Source organism: Pygocentrus nattereri, chromosome 24 (assembly GCF_015220715.1).
Source record: "Pygocentrus nattereri isolate fPygNat1 chromosome 24, fPygNat1.pri, whole genome shotgun sequence".
NCBI lineage: Eukaryota > Metazoa > Chordata > Actinopteri > Characiformes > Serrasalmidae > Pygocentrus > Pygocentrus nattereri.
In genome coordinates this window covers 1421510-1438365 of record NC_051234.1, presented here as the reverse complement: position 1 = coordinate 1438365, position 16856 = coordinate 1421510, and the positions used below count along the sequence as shown (strand labels likewise).

Genomic DNA, 16856 nt, shown 5'->3' with positions numbered 1-16856 from the left:
TTCTGATCATTTTAATAGACGTCAGCGTCACTAATTAATGACGTTCTATTAAAAGACTGGTTTACCAAGAGAGACGCTGGAGGACTTTCACCTGAAATGAGTTCATGAAGCCAGTCTGGTTATAAAAATGATAACAGGACATCAGAGCCAGAATTCCTCTTTTAGTACTTTTACTTTATACTTAAGTACATTTGAAGGGAAATACTTTAGTACTTTTACTCCAGTGGAGGTCTAAAGGGAGGAACTTCTACTTTTACTGGAGGAATATTTTACCTTGAGTATCTACTTTAACTCCAGTACAGGGTTTGCGTTCTTTGTCCACCACTGGTCAGATTAGAGCAGATCAGGCTGGATTATTGCTCTGTGCAGCGCAGTTATAATCAGTGATGATGAAGCACCGCTATGCTGCATTATAACATGAGTAGTACATAAATAACAGGGTAGCACTACACAAGTAACGTGTGTGTATATATTTAGCCCAGTGGTGTTTATAGTGTGAGAGCTCATATAACCCAGTGATGTAATGAATATTAATTCATCTCATGCTGATAAAAGCTTGTGAATTTTATAAGCCAAACATGTCCGAAGAGTAACTGTGTTACTGTGGGCAGGCTGTGTGATGGTGCCGGGCTCAGCCCCCAGCAGGCTGGGTGGTAATTACCGCAGTCCATCATGCAGGATTTCAGTATCAGAGCGCTTTAATGACTGATCAATACCCCGAGCGCAGGTGTCCCAGTGACTGCCTCAAACTCTGAATATAATCACCATTTACTATCCAGGCAAAAAAAAACAGAATAAAAGCCTCTGACCTGAAATCACCGAGAACAGCGGGGGGTTTAACGATGGTCTGGTCTGCTGGTCAGATTTAAGCTTTTTTGAAGCCTGTTAAAATATGAATATTAAAAAAATAAACATTTAATTTACATTTTAAATATAAATACCCTGCTGTTTTCTGTGAGCTGTAAATATTTCTCCACATTGTGTTCATATATTTTGCATGAAAGTTTTAGGCGTCCAAGCGAATGTTTAAACAACTGACCTCAGCAGTGAGTTTATCACAATATACATTAGAATAAAGTCGTATTCATAATTCAGATAAACAGAAAAACAATAAACAGTAACAAGAATTTCTCGGGTCCATATTTTTCCTGGACACCTTCACAGCCGCCACAGAGACTCGTTAATATCATCAATGACATCATGAGCTCAATTTACTGAGCACTAATTGGTCAAACCAGGAGCTGCTTTTTAACTACATATAATACTGGGCTTCCTCGAGGAGCGGCTTGGAGATGGGTCAACACACACACCAACATCCAGAACATCACTGTTTATTATATATTATTAATTAATATTCTATAAATTTTGTTTATTGAAATATTAACACTTTTCTCAGCAAATAAACACAAACTACACAAATAAATAGATTCTGAAAATGAGTCTTGGGTGCCTGAGACTTTCCCACAGTGCTGTATTTATATTTTCATCATGTAATAGACAGGCCCTCTGTTCTGTTTTACTACATACGGACATATTTAGTATTTTATTACTTGTTTTGGTTTGTTAAGTAAATAAATCAACGTCAGAAGGCAAATGAAAGCGGATCAGTGAACCGAAGCCTGGAATCGTGCCCGGGGCGAATTCAGCGTCCACTCCTGCGCTGTCCTCTGAGGGTGGGCGTCTATCTGCGGGGATCTGGTTTCTGAATGATGGACCGAAACCGATCTGACGCGATCCGAAACTTTCTCACCGGCTCGCCTCGCCGTCGCAGATCGCGGGTGTTTGTCTCCATCTGCTGGTCAAACGCAGCAACGCCACAGCCCAGCCCGGCCGTCTCAGCGGTTTGGGTACCACGTGGGTGACTTTCTCAACTGTTTGTTTTTTTTTCGCACCCGTATTGGATATAGCCCCGCCCTCCTGCGCTGGGGTTGGATGGCGGTGTTCCAGACAGCGTGTGGGTGTAAATCAGTAGCCAATCCTGGCCATGAACGCGAGCTCATTTCATCCAATGAGAGCGTGAGTATGCTAATAGCGAATCCCAGCGTTAATGAGCTCCTCTTAGCCAATCCAGTGTAGGACGCAAAGTACAGTTGGCCAGTCCAAATGGAGGAGGGAGTGCATGGCTGGCCAATCACAGCGCAGGAGAAGAGGCATTACCAGCCAATCCCAGCGCAGTAGGCGGGGCTGGCCGGAATACAGGTGGGAAAGTATACCGCGTCTGTCAATGTTGACGGAAGAGACCTGCCTGATTTTGTCTAAGTGCTAAATGACCACCGACGCGCCAGCGCATAAAAGCCCGGAGCTGCTTCACCATGAGGCGGATTTCGTGTCGAGACCTGTCCGGTGTTCTGGTGGCTTCATCGCTGACGAAGGAGCTCTCTGCAAACAAGCTTCAGGGGTCAAAGCAGGCGTGCCGGGCCCTGTATGGTCCACGGAGACAGTCCAGGCTGTGCTCAGCTTGCTGCAGCAGCACTGTGCCCTACAGACAGTACTGCAAAAGCACTGACCCTCACCCGGGTATCTCCGTGGTGGGCACCCCTGATCCCATCACATGGATCAGGAATAAGGTCATACTGGCTCTGACTGAGCTCTACTTCGACCTGGACCTCAGTGTGGAGTTTGACCGTGGAGTCAAGCAGGTACCTGTAGCTGAAAGTAGTCACAGGTTCTTCAAGGGTTCTCTAGTAAAGGCGACAATTTAAATATTTAAAACCATCTTGTGCTTAAAGGGTTCTCTGCACGGTGAAATGGTTCTTCAGACTGATGGGGAATGTGTTGTATACGGTTCTATGAAGAGACTTTTTGTTTTTGTATAGCACCAAACATGGTTCCACTACTGTGACAATGTCACATCTGTAACAGAAGAACCACTTTTTGGTGCTATCTAGAACCATTTTCAAAAATGGTTCTGCCGTTATGACAACAAGCTTGTAAGGATAGAAGAACCCTTTTTGGTGCTATCTAGAACCATTTTCTAAACAGGCTCTGGTATTCTTATGATGACAAGCTTGTAAGAGCCTTTTTTGGTGCTGTCTAGAACCATTTTCAAAAAGGGTCCTGCTCTTGTTATAATGTCAAGCATGTAACAATAGAAGAACCCTTTTTGTATAGAACCCTGTACAAAACATTCTCCAGCAATCTGAAGAACCATTTCACCATGCAAAAGAGCCATCTAAGCATGAACCACTCATGGTTCTAAATGGAACCATTGCCTACGCTAAAGAACTCGAGTTGTGCGGACCTGTGGTGCCAACCAAACATCCGGTGTCACTTTTGACGAAGGCTATAATGAAGCTTATTGAATTGTGAGGTGTGAGATGTTCTGCTGTGGTGTTACGGAACTTGTTCTCTTCTGTTCTGTAGGCAGTGTTCCAGGTGTCCACTAGGGTGTCCAAAGGCAGGTTTGAGGAGCTGAGGGGCTTGATGTCTGAGGAGGTATTCAGCACTAATGCTAGATATGAAAGGCATGAGGGTCTGAAGTTTATGAAGGAACAGTATGATGGTACATAAAGGAACTATAAGGGCTGCATAGTGTGGTATAACAATGCTATAATATTCTATAATACGTGTATAATACGGGTAGCGCTGTCATCTCACAGCAAGAAGGGTCAGGGTTCGATTCCCCGGCCGGGCGACCAGGGTTCTCCCCATGTCTGCGTGGGTTTCCTCCAGGTTCTCTGGTTTCCCCCCACAGTCCAAAGACATGCAGTCAGGCTGAATGGACATGGTAACCTGCTCCTAGGTGTGAGTGAATGTGTCTGTCTGCCCTGTGATGGACTGGCGGCCTGTCCAGAGTGTCTGATGACCGCTGGGATGGGCTGTGTGTGTGTGTTTTGTTGGAATTTGTAGTAGTTGTGTATCGAGCTGGACATTGAAATGAAATACTTTTATAGTACTGGTTAAAGTACTGCTGAGTATTCATAAAATTACACCACTCAATACCAAATGTTAGTACTATAGTAATCAGTCTTAGCATCAGTGAGCCAATTAGAATGCATGTTCCAAAATCTAGACTGCTGATTGGCTAACGATGGTCTAGATCACCTGTATGTGTGTCATCAACATCCGTGCTTCTCGATTATACAATTGTGGCTGACACTCAAATGACTCCCTCCTCCCTAAATAGTGCACTACAAACTTAAAAATGATGGTTCTTTTGGGGTTCTTTAGTAAATAAAAAGCTTTGACATAGAACCATGAACACTCATAGAACACTTTGCATGATTACAGGGTTCTTTGCATCATGAATGGGCTCTTCGGATTGATGGAGAATGTGCTGTAGATGGTACTGCCAATGGAATCTTTATGAAGTGGGTTCTATATAGCACCAAAAGGGGTTCTTCTATTGTTTCAGGCTTAACATTGTGATAATAAAAGAACCTCTGAAGAACCATCATTTTTAGAAAATGTGTTTAAGTCACAAAAGGTCGGGGTGAAATCTTTAAAACGTTCTTTAAAGAACAATATACAAGGTTTCCATCATACACTCAGCAAGAAGTGTTCTATATAGTACCAAATAAGGTTCTGTGACTTGTAACAATGGCAGAACCCTTTTTTGGTGCTTTATAGAATCATTTTTTTAAAAGGTTCTTTAAAGAACAATATGTGCGACAGATTTCCATCATGGAGAAGAACCATTTAACCATACAGAGAACCGCCTATGCCTTCAAATTGTTCACAGTTCTATATTTAACTATTGCCTTTACTGAAGAACCCTTGAAGCATCATGTTTAAGGGCGTAGAGAAGAACCATTTAAAACATTTAAATAGGTTCTTTGAGTTGACATGGTTCCATATATAATTGCTGTCTCCTGAAGAACGTCTGAAGAACCCCCCTTTTAAGGATGCATGTGAATACCTATTGGAGTTCTAAGAAGGATCTGTAGTAAGTCTTTTAGAACCTGCTGGATGTGTTTTGGGTTTCGAGGCTGTAGCAGATGTCAGGAGGAGGTACAACACTCTAACGGAGGTCCAAAGAGGACACCTCGCCATCTCTTCGGATGACATTGTGTTTCTTCTTCCTGAGGATGTTTCTGTAGTTTCTGATAGTAGAGGTAAGAGTTCCTGATGGTACAAGATCAGAGCTGATGAAATGATCAGCATCACCCAGAAATGCTAGCATGGCTATTTGAAGGCTAACTGCATAGGGACTTCATAACTCATGCGTAAGCACTGAATAATGTATAGGAAGCAATTCTTTGCCAGATGCCACTATAAAGGGAAGGTTCATTAATGCGTAAAGCAGTTGCAGAGCACTGCTGGTTGGTTTTTGATGCCTTCATTGGGTGTATATAGTCATTCAAGCTAGTTCTTATTGTGTTGTCAGGAGGTTAGTATGGCATTCCAGCTTGTTGTTAGGGCTTTGCTTGGTGAGTGTTAGGTGGTTGCTAAGGTGTTGCTATGGTATCCCAGGTGGTTGTTAAGGCATTGTTAGACCATTGCTCTACTATCCCAGGTGGATGCTAAGATGTTGCTAAGCTGTTGCCATGGTAGCACAGAAGGTTGTTAAGGCATTGTTAGACCACCACTATATTATCCCATGTGGTTGCTAAGGTGTTGCTGGGCCATTGCTACGGTATCCAAGGTTGTTACTAAGGTGCTGCTAGACCATTGCTATTGTATCCCAGGTGGCTGCTAAGGTGTTGCAATGTAGTTACTAAGGCGCTGCTAGACTGTTACTATGGTAGCCCAGGTGGTTGTTAAAGCATTATTAGACCGTTGCTATAGTATCCCAGGTGGATACTAAGGTGTTGCTAAGCTGTTGCCATGGTAGCCCAGATGGTTGTTAGGGCATTGTTAAACTATCGCTGTAGTATCCCATGTGGTTGCTAAGGTAGTTGCTAGACTGTTGCTATTGTATCAAAAGTGATTCTATCTAAGGTAGTTACTAAGGTGTTGCCATGCTTTTAGTATCCCATATGGTTGTTAATATGTTGCTTGGTCATTTGCAGGAAGTTGCTAGGCCATCGATATGAATACAGAACAGATTTATGGTGTTTGGTAACAAGGCTTCTAGCTCCATTTCTTGAGAATGAAGCTTATAATAGGGTCATAAGCTGAATGAAATGTCTGTACCCTGAGTTTAATGCTGTAATTGTGGTTACTGGCGTAAATACTCAAGTATTATTTTATAAATGTGTTATTCGGTACTGATCCATGCATTTTGAAGTCCCTGTGTAGGTAGCCTTTAAATAAAGTGTTACCGTGGAAGCTAGTCAGGAACAATTAGCGTAGTCTCATCTTCAGGACTGAAATTGGTCCTGGTCTAGATTTCTTTGTATCAGCATTATTTATCAGCTGTCACATTAGTTTAGTTCAAATATGAATCTTAGGAAACGATTCGAATAACTGCATACCTTATTGAATATTATAGTTTATATATAGATTATACTTGAAGTCACCATTCAAAATCAATGCCACTGAATCAGAATCTGTGCAGTTGAATCGCCCCATTCAGATGCATGTTTACACCTTGTTGAGCTTCAGTGACACTGCAATTATGAATTTATCTGCTACGATTATTCTGTGCTGTTTCTCCAGGCAGGAAGTTCTGCAGCATCACCATGAGATTGTGGCACCTGACCAGTGCGGATGTTCCAGAGGACCCAGAGAGCACTCGCATCTTCAGGATGGACCCTAGCATAGGAGATGGACCACCAAAGAAAATCATCACCGCAGTTTATGAGTGAGTGTCATTTGATCTGGTACGATATGATGATGTCTTGATACCGCAAAAATAAGTGCCTGGATGTACACCTAGTGTCATATGTTGATATCAATATGTTAATTATTAATGAACAACTAATATGTCATTTTCAGTTTTCATACATTTCCAGTTCGGAGGTCAAGATTTGATTCGATTTTCAATAGTCCACGTGTTAAAAATGAGTCTACAGAACTCTAATTCTATACACTGAGGAGTGTATTGAGAGAAACATATTTTAATACACTGTTTGAAATTCGATTTTTCAATATAAATTAAACGTAAAGAACATGTTACTTGAATGCCTTAGAGTCTTCAAGTGTGCAGCATTTGGTAGATCTACCATACATACTATTAACCCAGTGTGGTAAAAAGAAACGAATATTTGGCGCCACAAGCTGGATACTAACACAATATAGGAAATCCAGTAGAGGCACTTGAGGGAATCAGTGTAACCGTTGCGATGGAAAATGAATCAGATAAAGCTACTATGTGATGTTTTTTTCTGATTTTATCGGAAGACACTGCTGGTTGGGATGGTAAAGCATGTTTGGACTATATGTAACACTTTATTTGAAATAACAGTAATTATAGTGACGTTTACGGTGTGAATTAAATGCTCTATTCATTTCTAAATGGTTCGTCTTTGAACCAACAACAATGACATGGTATAATTTCAAAGATTCAGATAAATTGCACAGCCTAAAACCAATATTGAACATTCAATCCCTCAGAATGCACTGCATTAAAACAGACATGATTCTGTAATGAAGATAACCACATGGGCTCAGGAATACTTCAGGAAACCCTTGTCACTAAACACAGTCTGTCTCTGCACCTACAAATGCAAGTTAAAACATATATCAACAACATCCAGAAACGCTGCCTACTTCTCTGGGCTAAAGCTCATGTGAGATGGATGCACAGTGGAAACATGCTGTGGTCTGGTGAGTCCACCCTTCACATATTTTTGCAAATCATGGGAGGACCATCCTGATTGTTCCCAAGTTCAAAAGACAGCGTTTGTCATGATATGGAGGTGCAAGTGGGTAACCTGTATGTCTGTGAAGGCTCAGATGTAGATGACATATGCACACCTAGATGACGTCTTTTTCAGGGACGCCCTTGCATGTTTCAGCAGGACAATGTTCAGCCACATTCTGCATGTTCTTCGTAGTAAGAGAGTGCAGGTGCTAGACTGGCCAGTCTGCAGTTCAGACCTGTCTCCTATTGAAAATGTGGTGCATTATGAGGTGCAATATGACAATGGAGACCCCCTAATGTTATATTGAGCAAGAATGGGAAAAATTTACACTTCAACAATTAGTGTCCTCAGTTCCTGAATGGTCACTGATCATAGTTAAAGGAAAGGTGATGTAACACAGTGGTAAACTGCCCCTCTCCCAACATTTTGGAACATGTTGCAGGCATCACATTTAAAATGCACTACATTGCCATAGGTATTCAGTCACCCATCCAAATCATTGAATTCAGGTGTTCCAGTCACTTCCATGGCCACAGGTGTATAAAGCCGAGCCCCTCGGCCTGCAGACTGCTTCTACAGACATTAGTGAAAGAATGGGTCGCTCTCAGGAGCTCAGTGAATTCCAGCGTGGTACCGTGATCGGACGCCACCTGTGCAGCAAGTCCAGTCGTGAAATTTCCTCACTACTAAATATTCCACAGTCCACTGTCAGTGGGATTATAACAAAGTGGAAGCGATTGGGAACGACAGCAGCTCAGCCACGAAGTGGTCGGCCACGTAAAATGACCGAGCGGTCAGCGGATGCTGAGGGGCATAGAGCGCAGAGGTCACCGACTTTCTGCAGAGTCGATCACTACAGACCTCCAAACTTCATGTGGCCTTCAGATCAGCTCAAGAACAGCGTAGAGAGCTTCATGGAATGGGTTTCCATGGCCGAGCAGCTGCATCCAAGCCTTACATCACCAAGCGCAATGCAAAGCGTGGAATGCAGTGGTGTAAAGCGCCGCCACTGGACTCTAGAGCAGTGGAGACGTGTTCTCTGGAGTGACCAATCACGCTTCTCCGTCTGGAAATCCGATGGACGAGTCTGGGTTTGGCGGTTGCCAGGAGACGGTACTTGTCTGACTGCATTGTGCTGAGTGTAAAGTTTGGTGGAGGGGGGATCATGGTGTGGGGTTGCTTTTCAGGAGTTGGGCTCGGCCCCTTAGTTCCAGTGAAAGGAACTCTTAAAGCTTCAGCACCAAGAGATTCTGGACAATTTCACGCTCCCAACTTTGTGGGAACAGTTTGGGGACGGCCCCTTCCACCATGACTGCACACCAGTGCACAAAGCAGGTCCATAAAGACGTGGATGAGCCAGTTTGGTGTGGAAGAACTTGACTGGCCTGCACAGAGTCCTGACCTCAACCCCATAGAACACCTTTGGGATGAATTAAAAAAAGAATTGCAAATCATTGCTGTCTGTTTTTTGTATTCTATTTTTCTGTCCCAGCTTTTTTGGAATCAGATTTGCATCTTTCTAATCCTGCCAAACTGCACAAATTATGATGACTCCGCTGGAGTGAACTGTTCATAATACAAAACAAAAAGCTTTAAAGAAGAAGTAGTTTAACATTTGTAACATTTTCATCATGGCTTTTAAAAACTTTCTCAGTGTCTCCATGAGCAGCTTGTTGAGATTCCCCCACCCCTCCCCTTTATGAAGTGTTTATGTACTCGATGCCGTGAGACTGGCTGATGAATGTGACGAGCTGAAGATGCTTTTAAATGTAGTTAATGGGTTTCTTCTCTTATGACAGACATTTGTTTTCTGTGCTGCTCTGATGGATATATAGTTGCTAATAGGTTTGCTCTCAGCTATTTGCGCACTTTCTCTCTCTCATGTCTGAAAAATCACCCCATCTGTCACATCAGCACTCCAGCTTTCTGCACGTCTCACGCAAACTGTCATTTATGAGTAAACTTTAAGGAAATGTCATTTTTGAGTTCAGCGTTCCGTGAGTCTGATTTACCGCCTTCGTTTTGGGTTGGGTAGCGGAAAGTTTCACTTTTTACAGTCATTGGTCATTTCACTGCACTTTTTTGTGTATGGTGTGCCACAATATTTGAAAAACAGGCCAAAAAAGGTGCTATAATTTGCTCATAATTACTACACTATAATGATTAGCTTGCTAAAAGTAAAATCCAATTAAGTGGTAAAGCACAAAAACGCTAACTTTAGAAACTGTAATGAAATTGTGGTAACTGCTTAAACTGATCTGAACAGATTTTCCAACATTTCTGCATAAATTTACCTTTAAAGTAAACAAAGTCATTCAGAGTGGTTTGATGTGAAATGGTTCATTACAGAGAATCGTACTGATTTTCTTTACAGTGGTGGTGAAAGGAACCAGGGGTCACCGTTTTATTTGCTATCAAGTAAAAAACAGAGAAAAAAAAAATTTTTTTGAGTATTTTTTTAACATGTGTATGTCTGTGTGGTACACAACAAACTGTTATAGTTTTAGACCAAAATCTTCTCAAAACTAGCATAAAACATTGCGGCAGGCACCAAAACAACACATTCGTAATCATTTCATGTAATAACTTTTTTTGAGGAAGATTTTAGGCATTTAACTCTTGAGATATCTGGTTTCTGTCACTAACGTTAGAGAATGTGGAACTTAATGTGTGAATTTAAGGTCCAGAATTTGATCCAGTTCATCAAGATATTTTAATGGACAGGCCTGAAAACATAGTTGGTTTAGACAGACAAGTTCTTACCTGGTTTAAGTCCTACTTTAAAGACAACTTCAAATTTGCAGTGTAAATGGGGAGTGTTCTAAACATAGAAGCTCGATGTGGTGTGCCACAAGGCTCTGTTTTAGGGCCTTTATTGTTCTCCTTTTACTCACAGATACTAACCAAAACCACCAGTGAACCTACACATGCTTTCTGTGTTTTATATTTAATTCTGATGATGGTAGCATAGTGGTAAATCTGAGCGCGCACAACACGCTGCATGTAACTCTTTGCCATTAATGATTTTAAAACATAATTTTAGGCCAAAGCTCACTCTCAAAACTATCATAAAGCAATGTCTCAGGCACCAGGCAGCGCATTTATAACCATTAATGTAATAGCTTTCTGTTCGGCAGCTTTCTGTGCAAATGTAATTACACCTCTGATATTTTTATGTTTTATCTTAAAAATCACCAAATTAACAAGTTGTATATTGAAGATTTGTATCTTTTTGGTGCAGCTCAGATATAAACAATACAGGATAGCAGTATAGACAGGAGGTGCCTAGTTGTGATCATTGACTGTGGCTTCCACAAAAGACTGTAAATGAGACGAACGACTCGGCCATACAGTTTAAATGTCCATAGGCCGTGTTAAACGTTACTCTCTTATATTGTTTGACACTGTACTGTGATATTGTCACATTTTAAGCCCCTGTCCAGTGAGTTACTGTGATGTTTTAGATTTTCTAGATGTTTATATCTCTATATATGTTTTCTGTCAAAGGTTTCATCGGGAGCTGACGGCTGGGGCTGACCCCAGCTGGACGGTGACTCACATCTGGCACTGGAAACAGCTTGAGTGAACCTGGTAAAAAGAGGAAAACCCAGGAACTAATAAAGCCAGAGAAGCCCAGCTGAACTTAACTCCAGTGGCCCTAATGAAAGAGCTGCTTTAGATCTTTAGCTGGAGTACAATAAACAAACTCCTGAGCTGAAGACCACTCCTTCTGTACTGAAACTTTCTCTCCAGTCTCCACAGAGCACTGCGGTACAACCCGCGACAGAGGAGTTCACAAGTCAAGACTCAAGTCTTTTGCAGAGAAATTTACTTTATATTGGCCTTTTTTTTTTAAAGGTAAGAAACAAAATAGCTTAAAACGGCTGGTTGTTCTGCAGATTCTATAGAATATATGCTCCTAGCTGGTGCAATAGTTTTAAAGGAATGTGATCTGTAACTCAGTAAAACTTCAGCTAAATTATATGAAATCAGCAGCTGTGGCAGTTTTTGCGATAACTACCTTACTTCCTATCCAAATTATGTGCTAGCCAACAGTTTTAAGTTATTTTGCCGTTTTTAAACACCACATTTACTGCATAAAGCACTTCGTTCTGTCATTCAGAACTGTAGGAGAGTCTGAGTCAAGTCACAAGTCAATTAAGAGAGATTGGGGTAAATTGCGAGTCATTTAAGGAGAGTCCGAGTTGAGCTGAGAGTCATTTAAGGAGAGTCCGAGTTGAGCTGAGAGTCATTTAAGGAGAGTCCGAGTTGAGCTGAGAGTCATTTAAGGGGAGTCCGAGTTGAGCTGAGAGTCATTTAAGGGGAGTCCGAGTTGAGCTGAGAGTCATTTAAGGGGAGTCCGAGTTGAGCTGAGAGTCATTTAAGGAGAGTCCGAGTTGAGCTGAGAGTCATTTAAGGGGAGTCCGAGTTGAGCTGAGAGTCATTTAAGGGGAGTCCGAGTTGAGCTGAGAGTCATTTAAGGGGAGTCCGAGTTGAGCTGAGAGTCATTTAAGGGGAGTCCGAGTTGAGCTGAGAGTCATTTAAGGGGAGTCCGAGTTGAGCTGAGAGTCATTTAAGGGGAGTCCGAGGTGAGCTGAGAGTCATTGAAGGGGAGTCCGAGTTGAGCTGAGAGTCATTGAAGGGGAGTCCGAGTTGAGCTGAGAGTCATTTAAGGGGAGTCCGAGTTGAGCTGAGAGTCATTTAAGGGGAGTCCGAGTTGAGCTGAGAGTCATTTAAGGGGAGTCCGAGTTGAGCTGAGAGTCATTGAAGGAGAGTCCGAGGTGAGCTGAGAGTCATTGAAGGAGAGTCCGAGGTGAGCTGAGAGTCATTGAAGGAGAGTCCGAGGTGAGCTGAGAGACATTTAAGGAGAGTCCGAGTTGAGCTGAGAGTCATTTAAGGAGAGTCCGAGTTGAGCTGAGAGTCATTTAAGGAGAGTCCGAGTTGAGTTGTGAGTCAGACTAAGGCGAGTCGAGGTTACAAGACATTTAGGGAGCATTCAAGTTGAGTTGTGAGTCAGTTAAGGTGAGTCCAAGTTGCGAATCAGCAGAGGAGTGTCAGAGTTTCAAATCACTTAAGGGTGAGGCTGAGTTGAATTGTGAGTCATTTAAGGACAGTTCGAGTTGTGAGTCAGTTTGAAGACAGCCTGAATTGAGTTGTGAGTCAGTTAGAGAGAGTGCAAGTTGAGTTGTGAGCCAGTTCAGGGAGAGTGACAGTCTCAAGTGAGTTTAGGGATAGTCCGAGTTGCTGACTTGAGTCCCCACCTTTGAATGAATTTGTTTACCCTTCATGCTTGGAGTACCAAGCGTTGCTCTTAACAGAAGTGTTGCATGACAAATCACATGACCACCCCCCAATCTCCAGAAAACCCTGCCCCTTTTGTTGTGTGACACAGGTGCTCGACCAGGGAACAGAGTTCTGGATTTAGATCAGTAACTGGACTGTCTGGTGAAAAAACAACTCTACAGTGGTTCCTGCTGAGTTGCCTGTACTCTACTGCCAGTAGAATGGGTCACTCTAGAGCAGCCACACAAAGGTCATCATGCCTAGTGCAAAGCGTGGGCTGGAGGGTTATAAAGCCCCCAGTATCGGACTGTGGAGCAGTGGAACCGTTTACTGAGTTGATGGGATGAGTTGGAGTGATCCAGAACAGGTCATCCAACACCATTAATGCTCATGTGGCTGCCATCAGATCCCCACACCAATGTTCCTACATCTCGTGTAAAGCCGTCCCAGAAGAGTAGAGGCTGTTACTAATGAATTAGTACCCTTCATTTGAGAAGAAACGCTGGATGGATGAGCAGGTGTCTGCACACTTTTGGAGATCATTTTCACCCAGTCCGATTAATTCAGTCCTAATGTTTTACCTTCTCTTTGCCAAAGTAATCATGAGAAACACAAGACATGCGTGTAGAGCCTTAGCCAGGCCAGCACGTGCTCCTCATACAATCCTACTGAAAAGTTGCGACTGCCCCTATGTGGGCTGCGCAAAGGTTGTGGCATATTTAGTACAAATATGTACAAAATCGCCCAATTAATAACGGCTGTAATCATGAATCAGTAACCGCCGTCAAGCAGTTCCTCCTATAAAATCACTGATTTGGAGAAATGGTCTTATTTTCCCTGTTCATTCGTGCAGATGTGCTTCTTCACTTCTTCTGTCACGCAAACGCACAGGGCTGTAACACTGTATGAAATAAAGACTTCTGCTTTGACAACACCAGCTGGCCTCAACATGGTGCAGAACGATTCATGATGAATGAAATTTTCTCCAGAGTTACTTGGAATATAATATTTTATGCTAAATTCCAGTAAACCATTCCAAACATTTTTTCTTTGCCTGTTGTTTTCAATGAAATGTTTCTAATTACCGCAAATTCCTAAAGGCATTAATCTGGTCTGTATTTCATCCCGGACACCCTGGAAAACATTTAAGTGCCAAACAAATGTTAATCCTAAATACAGACTTCTTAATCGTTTGTCTGATCTGGGACATTTTGCAGATCAGTGTTTTATTCATATAAAACATTTTGTAGTAGATTAATATATAAAATAATTGTAAAACATAAGGCCTTTAATACTTTAATACTAATGTGGCTGTATAAAAAAATGAGATCCATAATGAATATAATATAAAATGACTGAAAAAGTTGTAGGAAGATTATAAAATTATAAAAATGATCCGATTTGATGCTATAAAGTTATCATCCAGAATCAAGTTATGATAAGACTGCATAGTACACACACACACACACACACACACACATAAATAAATAAAATTATTTTTTTATATATATGTCAATAATGAAGTTTTTCATACTAAATAATTCATACTAAAATAATCCAAGATTATGTTTTTAAAAAATAAATATCCCAAATTAAACAATATCCAGATTGAAGCTGTACTGAAATTACTTTCCCAAGTAAAGTTATAATAAAAAATAATATGGAGAAAATATATTACAGTGAATATCCCGAATTAAGTTATAATAACATTAATATGCGGTATGCCCCATAATTTGAAAGAGATGAGCAAACATCATGCAGATAGCCTGACAAAAAAGTGTACAGTATATTATTTAATTAATGTATTTATTTATTAGTAATATTAGTAAGTGAAGGGTTAAATGGGATAAACGGTTGGACTAATCTTATACTCTTTTACATTACATAGTTTTATTTATACTAATATTCATATCTGATATAATATAATCGATTTAATTCATGTTTATTCATTATCAGCAGCTGTGCATTCAGCCTGTACAGTGATTTTCCCTTTAAAATGCTGCTGTTGACTGAATCCCATATTCAGCTGTGGAGAATAATTGCTGCCTAATTAAGATATGAAAAATACATCCTTTATGAAACTGACAGGAGAACATCTCTGAAACATGCATGTCATCCTATTTCGGTGGGAAAAAAAATCCTTTATGCCATATTATTGTTTGTGTAGTCTTGGATTACCAAGCAATAGAATTATATCATTGACCAGAATTCATTAAATCATTTAGCAACATGGTAGCAGGATTATAATTTTCAGCAGTAATGGATTGTTCAAGTTTGCGTGGGGGTGTGGAGGTGGGTGGGGGGGGTGTTACATGTATGCAAACAGGTCTTAATATGATTACCGGAGTGGATATCATTTCAATTTAAATTAATACGTTAATGCCATTTAGCCAATTAATCATGCAGGCATCAAACAGAACAGAACAATGCAGGAGAATATAGGAGCACAGTGTTGTAGATGTGCATGAATGCACTATTTTTACAGTCAAGGCTCATTTTCACTTTATTAATCTGTTTATTATGCAAAACACAAACTCGCCTCTGTTCTCACGTCATGTGTAATAATAATGCAGCTGAACAGTGTGTCAGAAATCCCCTCGCGTGCCTGTGTGTGTGTTATTCTTCGCTCGGCTTTGGGAGATTGTAACGGAGAAGCCGATTAATAGAATAACAGAATTAATATGTGTGAAAATGAATAAATGAAGTGCAGTGAGTGACAGACAGACTGCAGACAGCAGAGCATCTCCTCCAGGAGAAATACTCCACTGAGGCTTATTGAGCTTCACACACAGATCAGGCCGACGCTGTAGATTGTTTATAGTCTGAGATTCTTTCTGAGAACAGCAGCACAATAAACTCTCTCGCCTTATTCTGAGAGCTTAAACTGGGAGGATCAGCAATATGAACTGAAATGTATTCTATATATATATATATATATATATATATATATATATATATTCATTCTATCTGGACTCTGATCATATTATTATTATTATTATGATTATGATTATTGCCATTGTTAATGATATTATTATTAATACTAATACTACTATATTATGTTACTCAGAATAAATGACGTCTCCATTATCTTCCATTGAAAGTAATGTTTCTCCTTCTCCTGAGAAGTTAGTCATAAAATTTATATATAGCATTATTTTAAATAATAAATAGCAAAAAACAGCAGATAATATTCTTGATATATCACGATATTGCCATTGCCCTGATAAAAAGGTATTATTATTATGATGATGATGATGATGATAGTCCAGATTGGAGAAAAATGTATAAATTCATCCATCCATCCACCCATCAATCCTCTTCCGCTTCTCCGGGGTTTGGGTCGCGGGGGCAGCATGCTGAGCAATGAGGCCCAGACCTCCCTTTCCCCAGCCACTTCCACTAGCTCCCCGGGGGGGATTCCGAGGCGCTCCCAGGCCAACTGGGCGATATAGTCGCGCCAGCGTGTCCTGGGTCTTCCCCGGGGTCTCCTCCCAGGTGGACTTGCCTGTGACACCTCCCGAGGGAGGCGTCCAGGAGGCATCCTAACAAGATGCCCGAACCACCTCAGCCGCCTCCTCTCGACGTGGAGAAGCAGAGGCTCTACTCCGAGTCCCTCCCGGATGACCGAACTTCTCACCCTATAAATTCACTAACTGCTTAATTTTAATTAATTCATTAACAATACCAATAAATATAATCATAATACTAACTTTGGTATATCATATCATGTTCATTTTCCAGGTTGTGGAAAACAGTATATTATATTATACTGTATTGTATAGTATATTATATGTTATTATATATGGTTTTATATAAGTATTATTTAATATAAATAAATAATAGCAAATAAATAGCAGATAATATTCTTGAAATATGATTCATTGT

The 16856-nt window shown here is 41.0% G+C and overlaps 1 protein-coding gene across 3 annotated transcripts; it reads left to right on the top strand.

Moving 5' to 3' along the window:
* The first annotated feature begins 2206 nt into the window (after positions 1-2206).
* Positions 2207-14015, top strand: si:dkey-82o10.4 (uncharacterized protein LOC797793 homolog). Of its 3 annotated transcripts, none has more exons than XR_001858749.2 (5): positions 2207-2639; positions 4928-5054; positions 6541-6685; positions 11196-11546; positions 13081-14015. XR_001858749.2 is itself a non-coding variant. In XM_017717591.2 (5 exons), exons 1-5 carry the CDS (start codon positions 2313-2315, stop codon positions 11272-11274), a joined length of 750 nt encoding a protein of 249 aa, XP_017573080.1. In that variant the 5' UTR covers positions 2207-2312; the 3' UTR covers positions 11275-14015. The 3 variants fall into 3 exon arrangements, 2 of the variants coding, with proteins under 2 accessions (XP_017573080.1, XP_017573078.1); XM_017717591.2 differs by adding an exon at positions 3364-3435 and having other exon boundaries at positions 11196-14015; XM_017717589.2 differs by having other exon boundaries at positions 11196-14015.
* The last annotated feature ends 2841 nt before the right edge of the window (positions 14016-16856 follow it).

What these genes read in the sequence shown, in the direction of transcription:
- si:dkey-82o10.4 (XM_017717591.2), top strand. Translation starts at nt 2,313, where the DNA reads ATGAGGCGGATTTCGTGTCGAGACCTGTCCGGTGTTCTGGTGGCTTCA. An exon ending in GGGGCTTGATGTCTGAGGAG is followed by an intron (nt 3,436 to 4,927) that starts GTATTCAGCACT and finishes TTGGGTTTCGAG; the next exon opens with GCTGTAGCAGATGTCAGGAG. An exon ending in ATCATCACCGCAGTTTATGA is followed by an intron (nt 6,686 to 11,195) that starts GTGAGTGTCATT and finishes TTTCTGTCAAAG; the next exon opens with GTTTCATCGGGAGCTGACGG.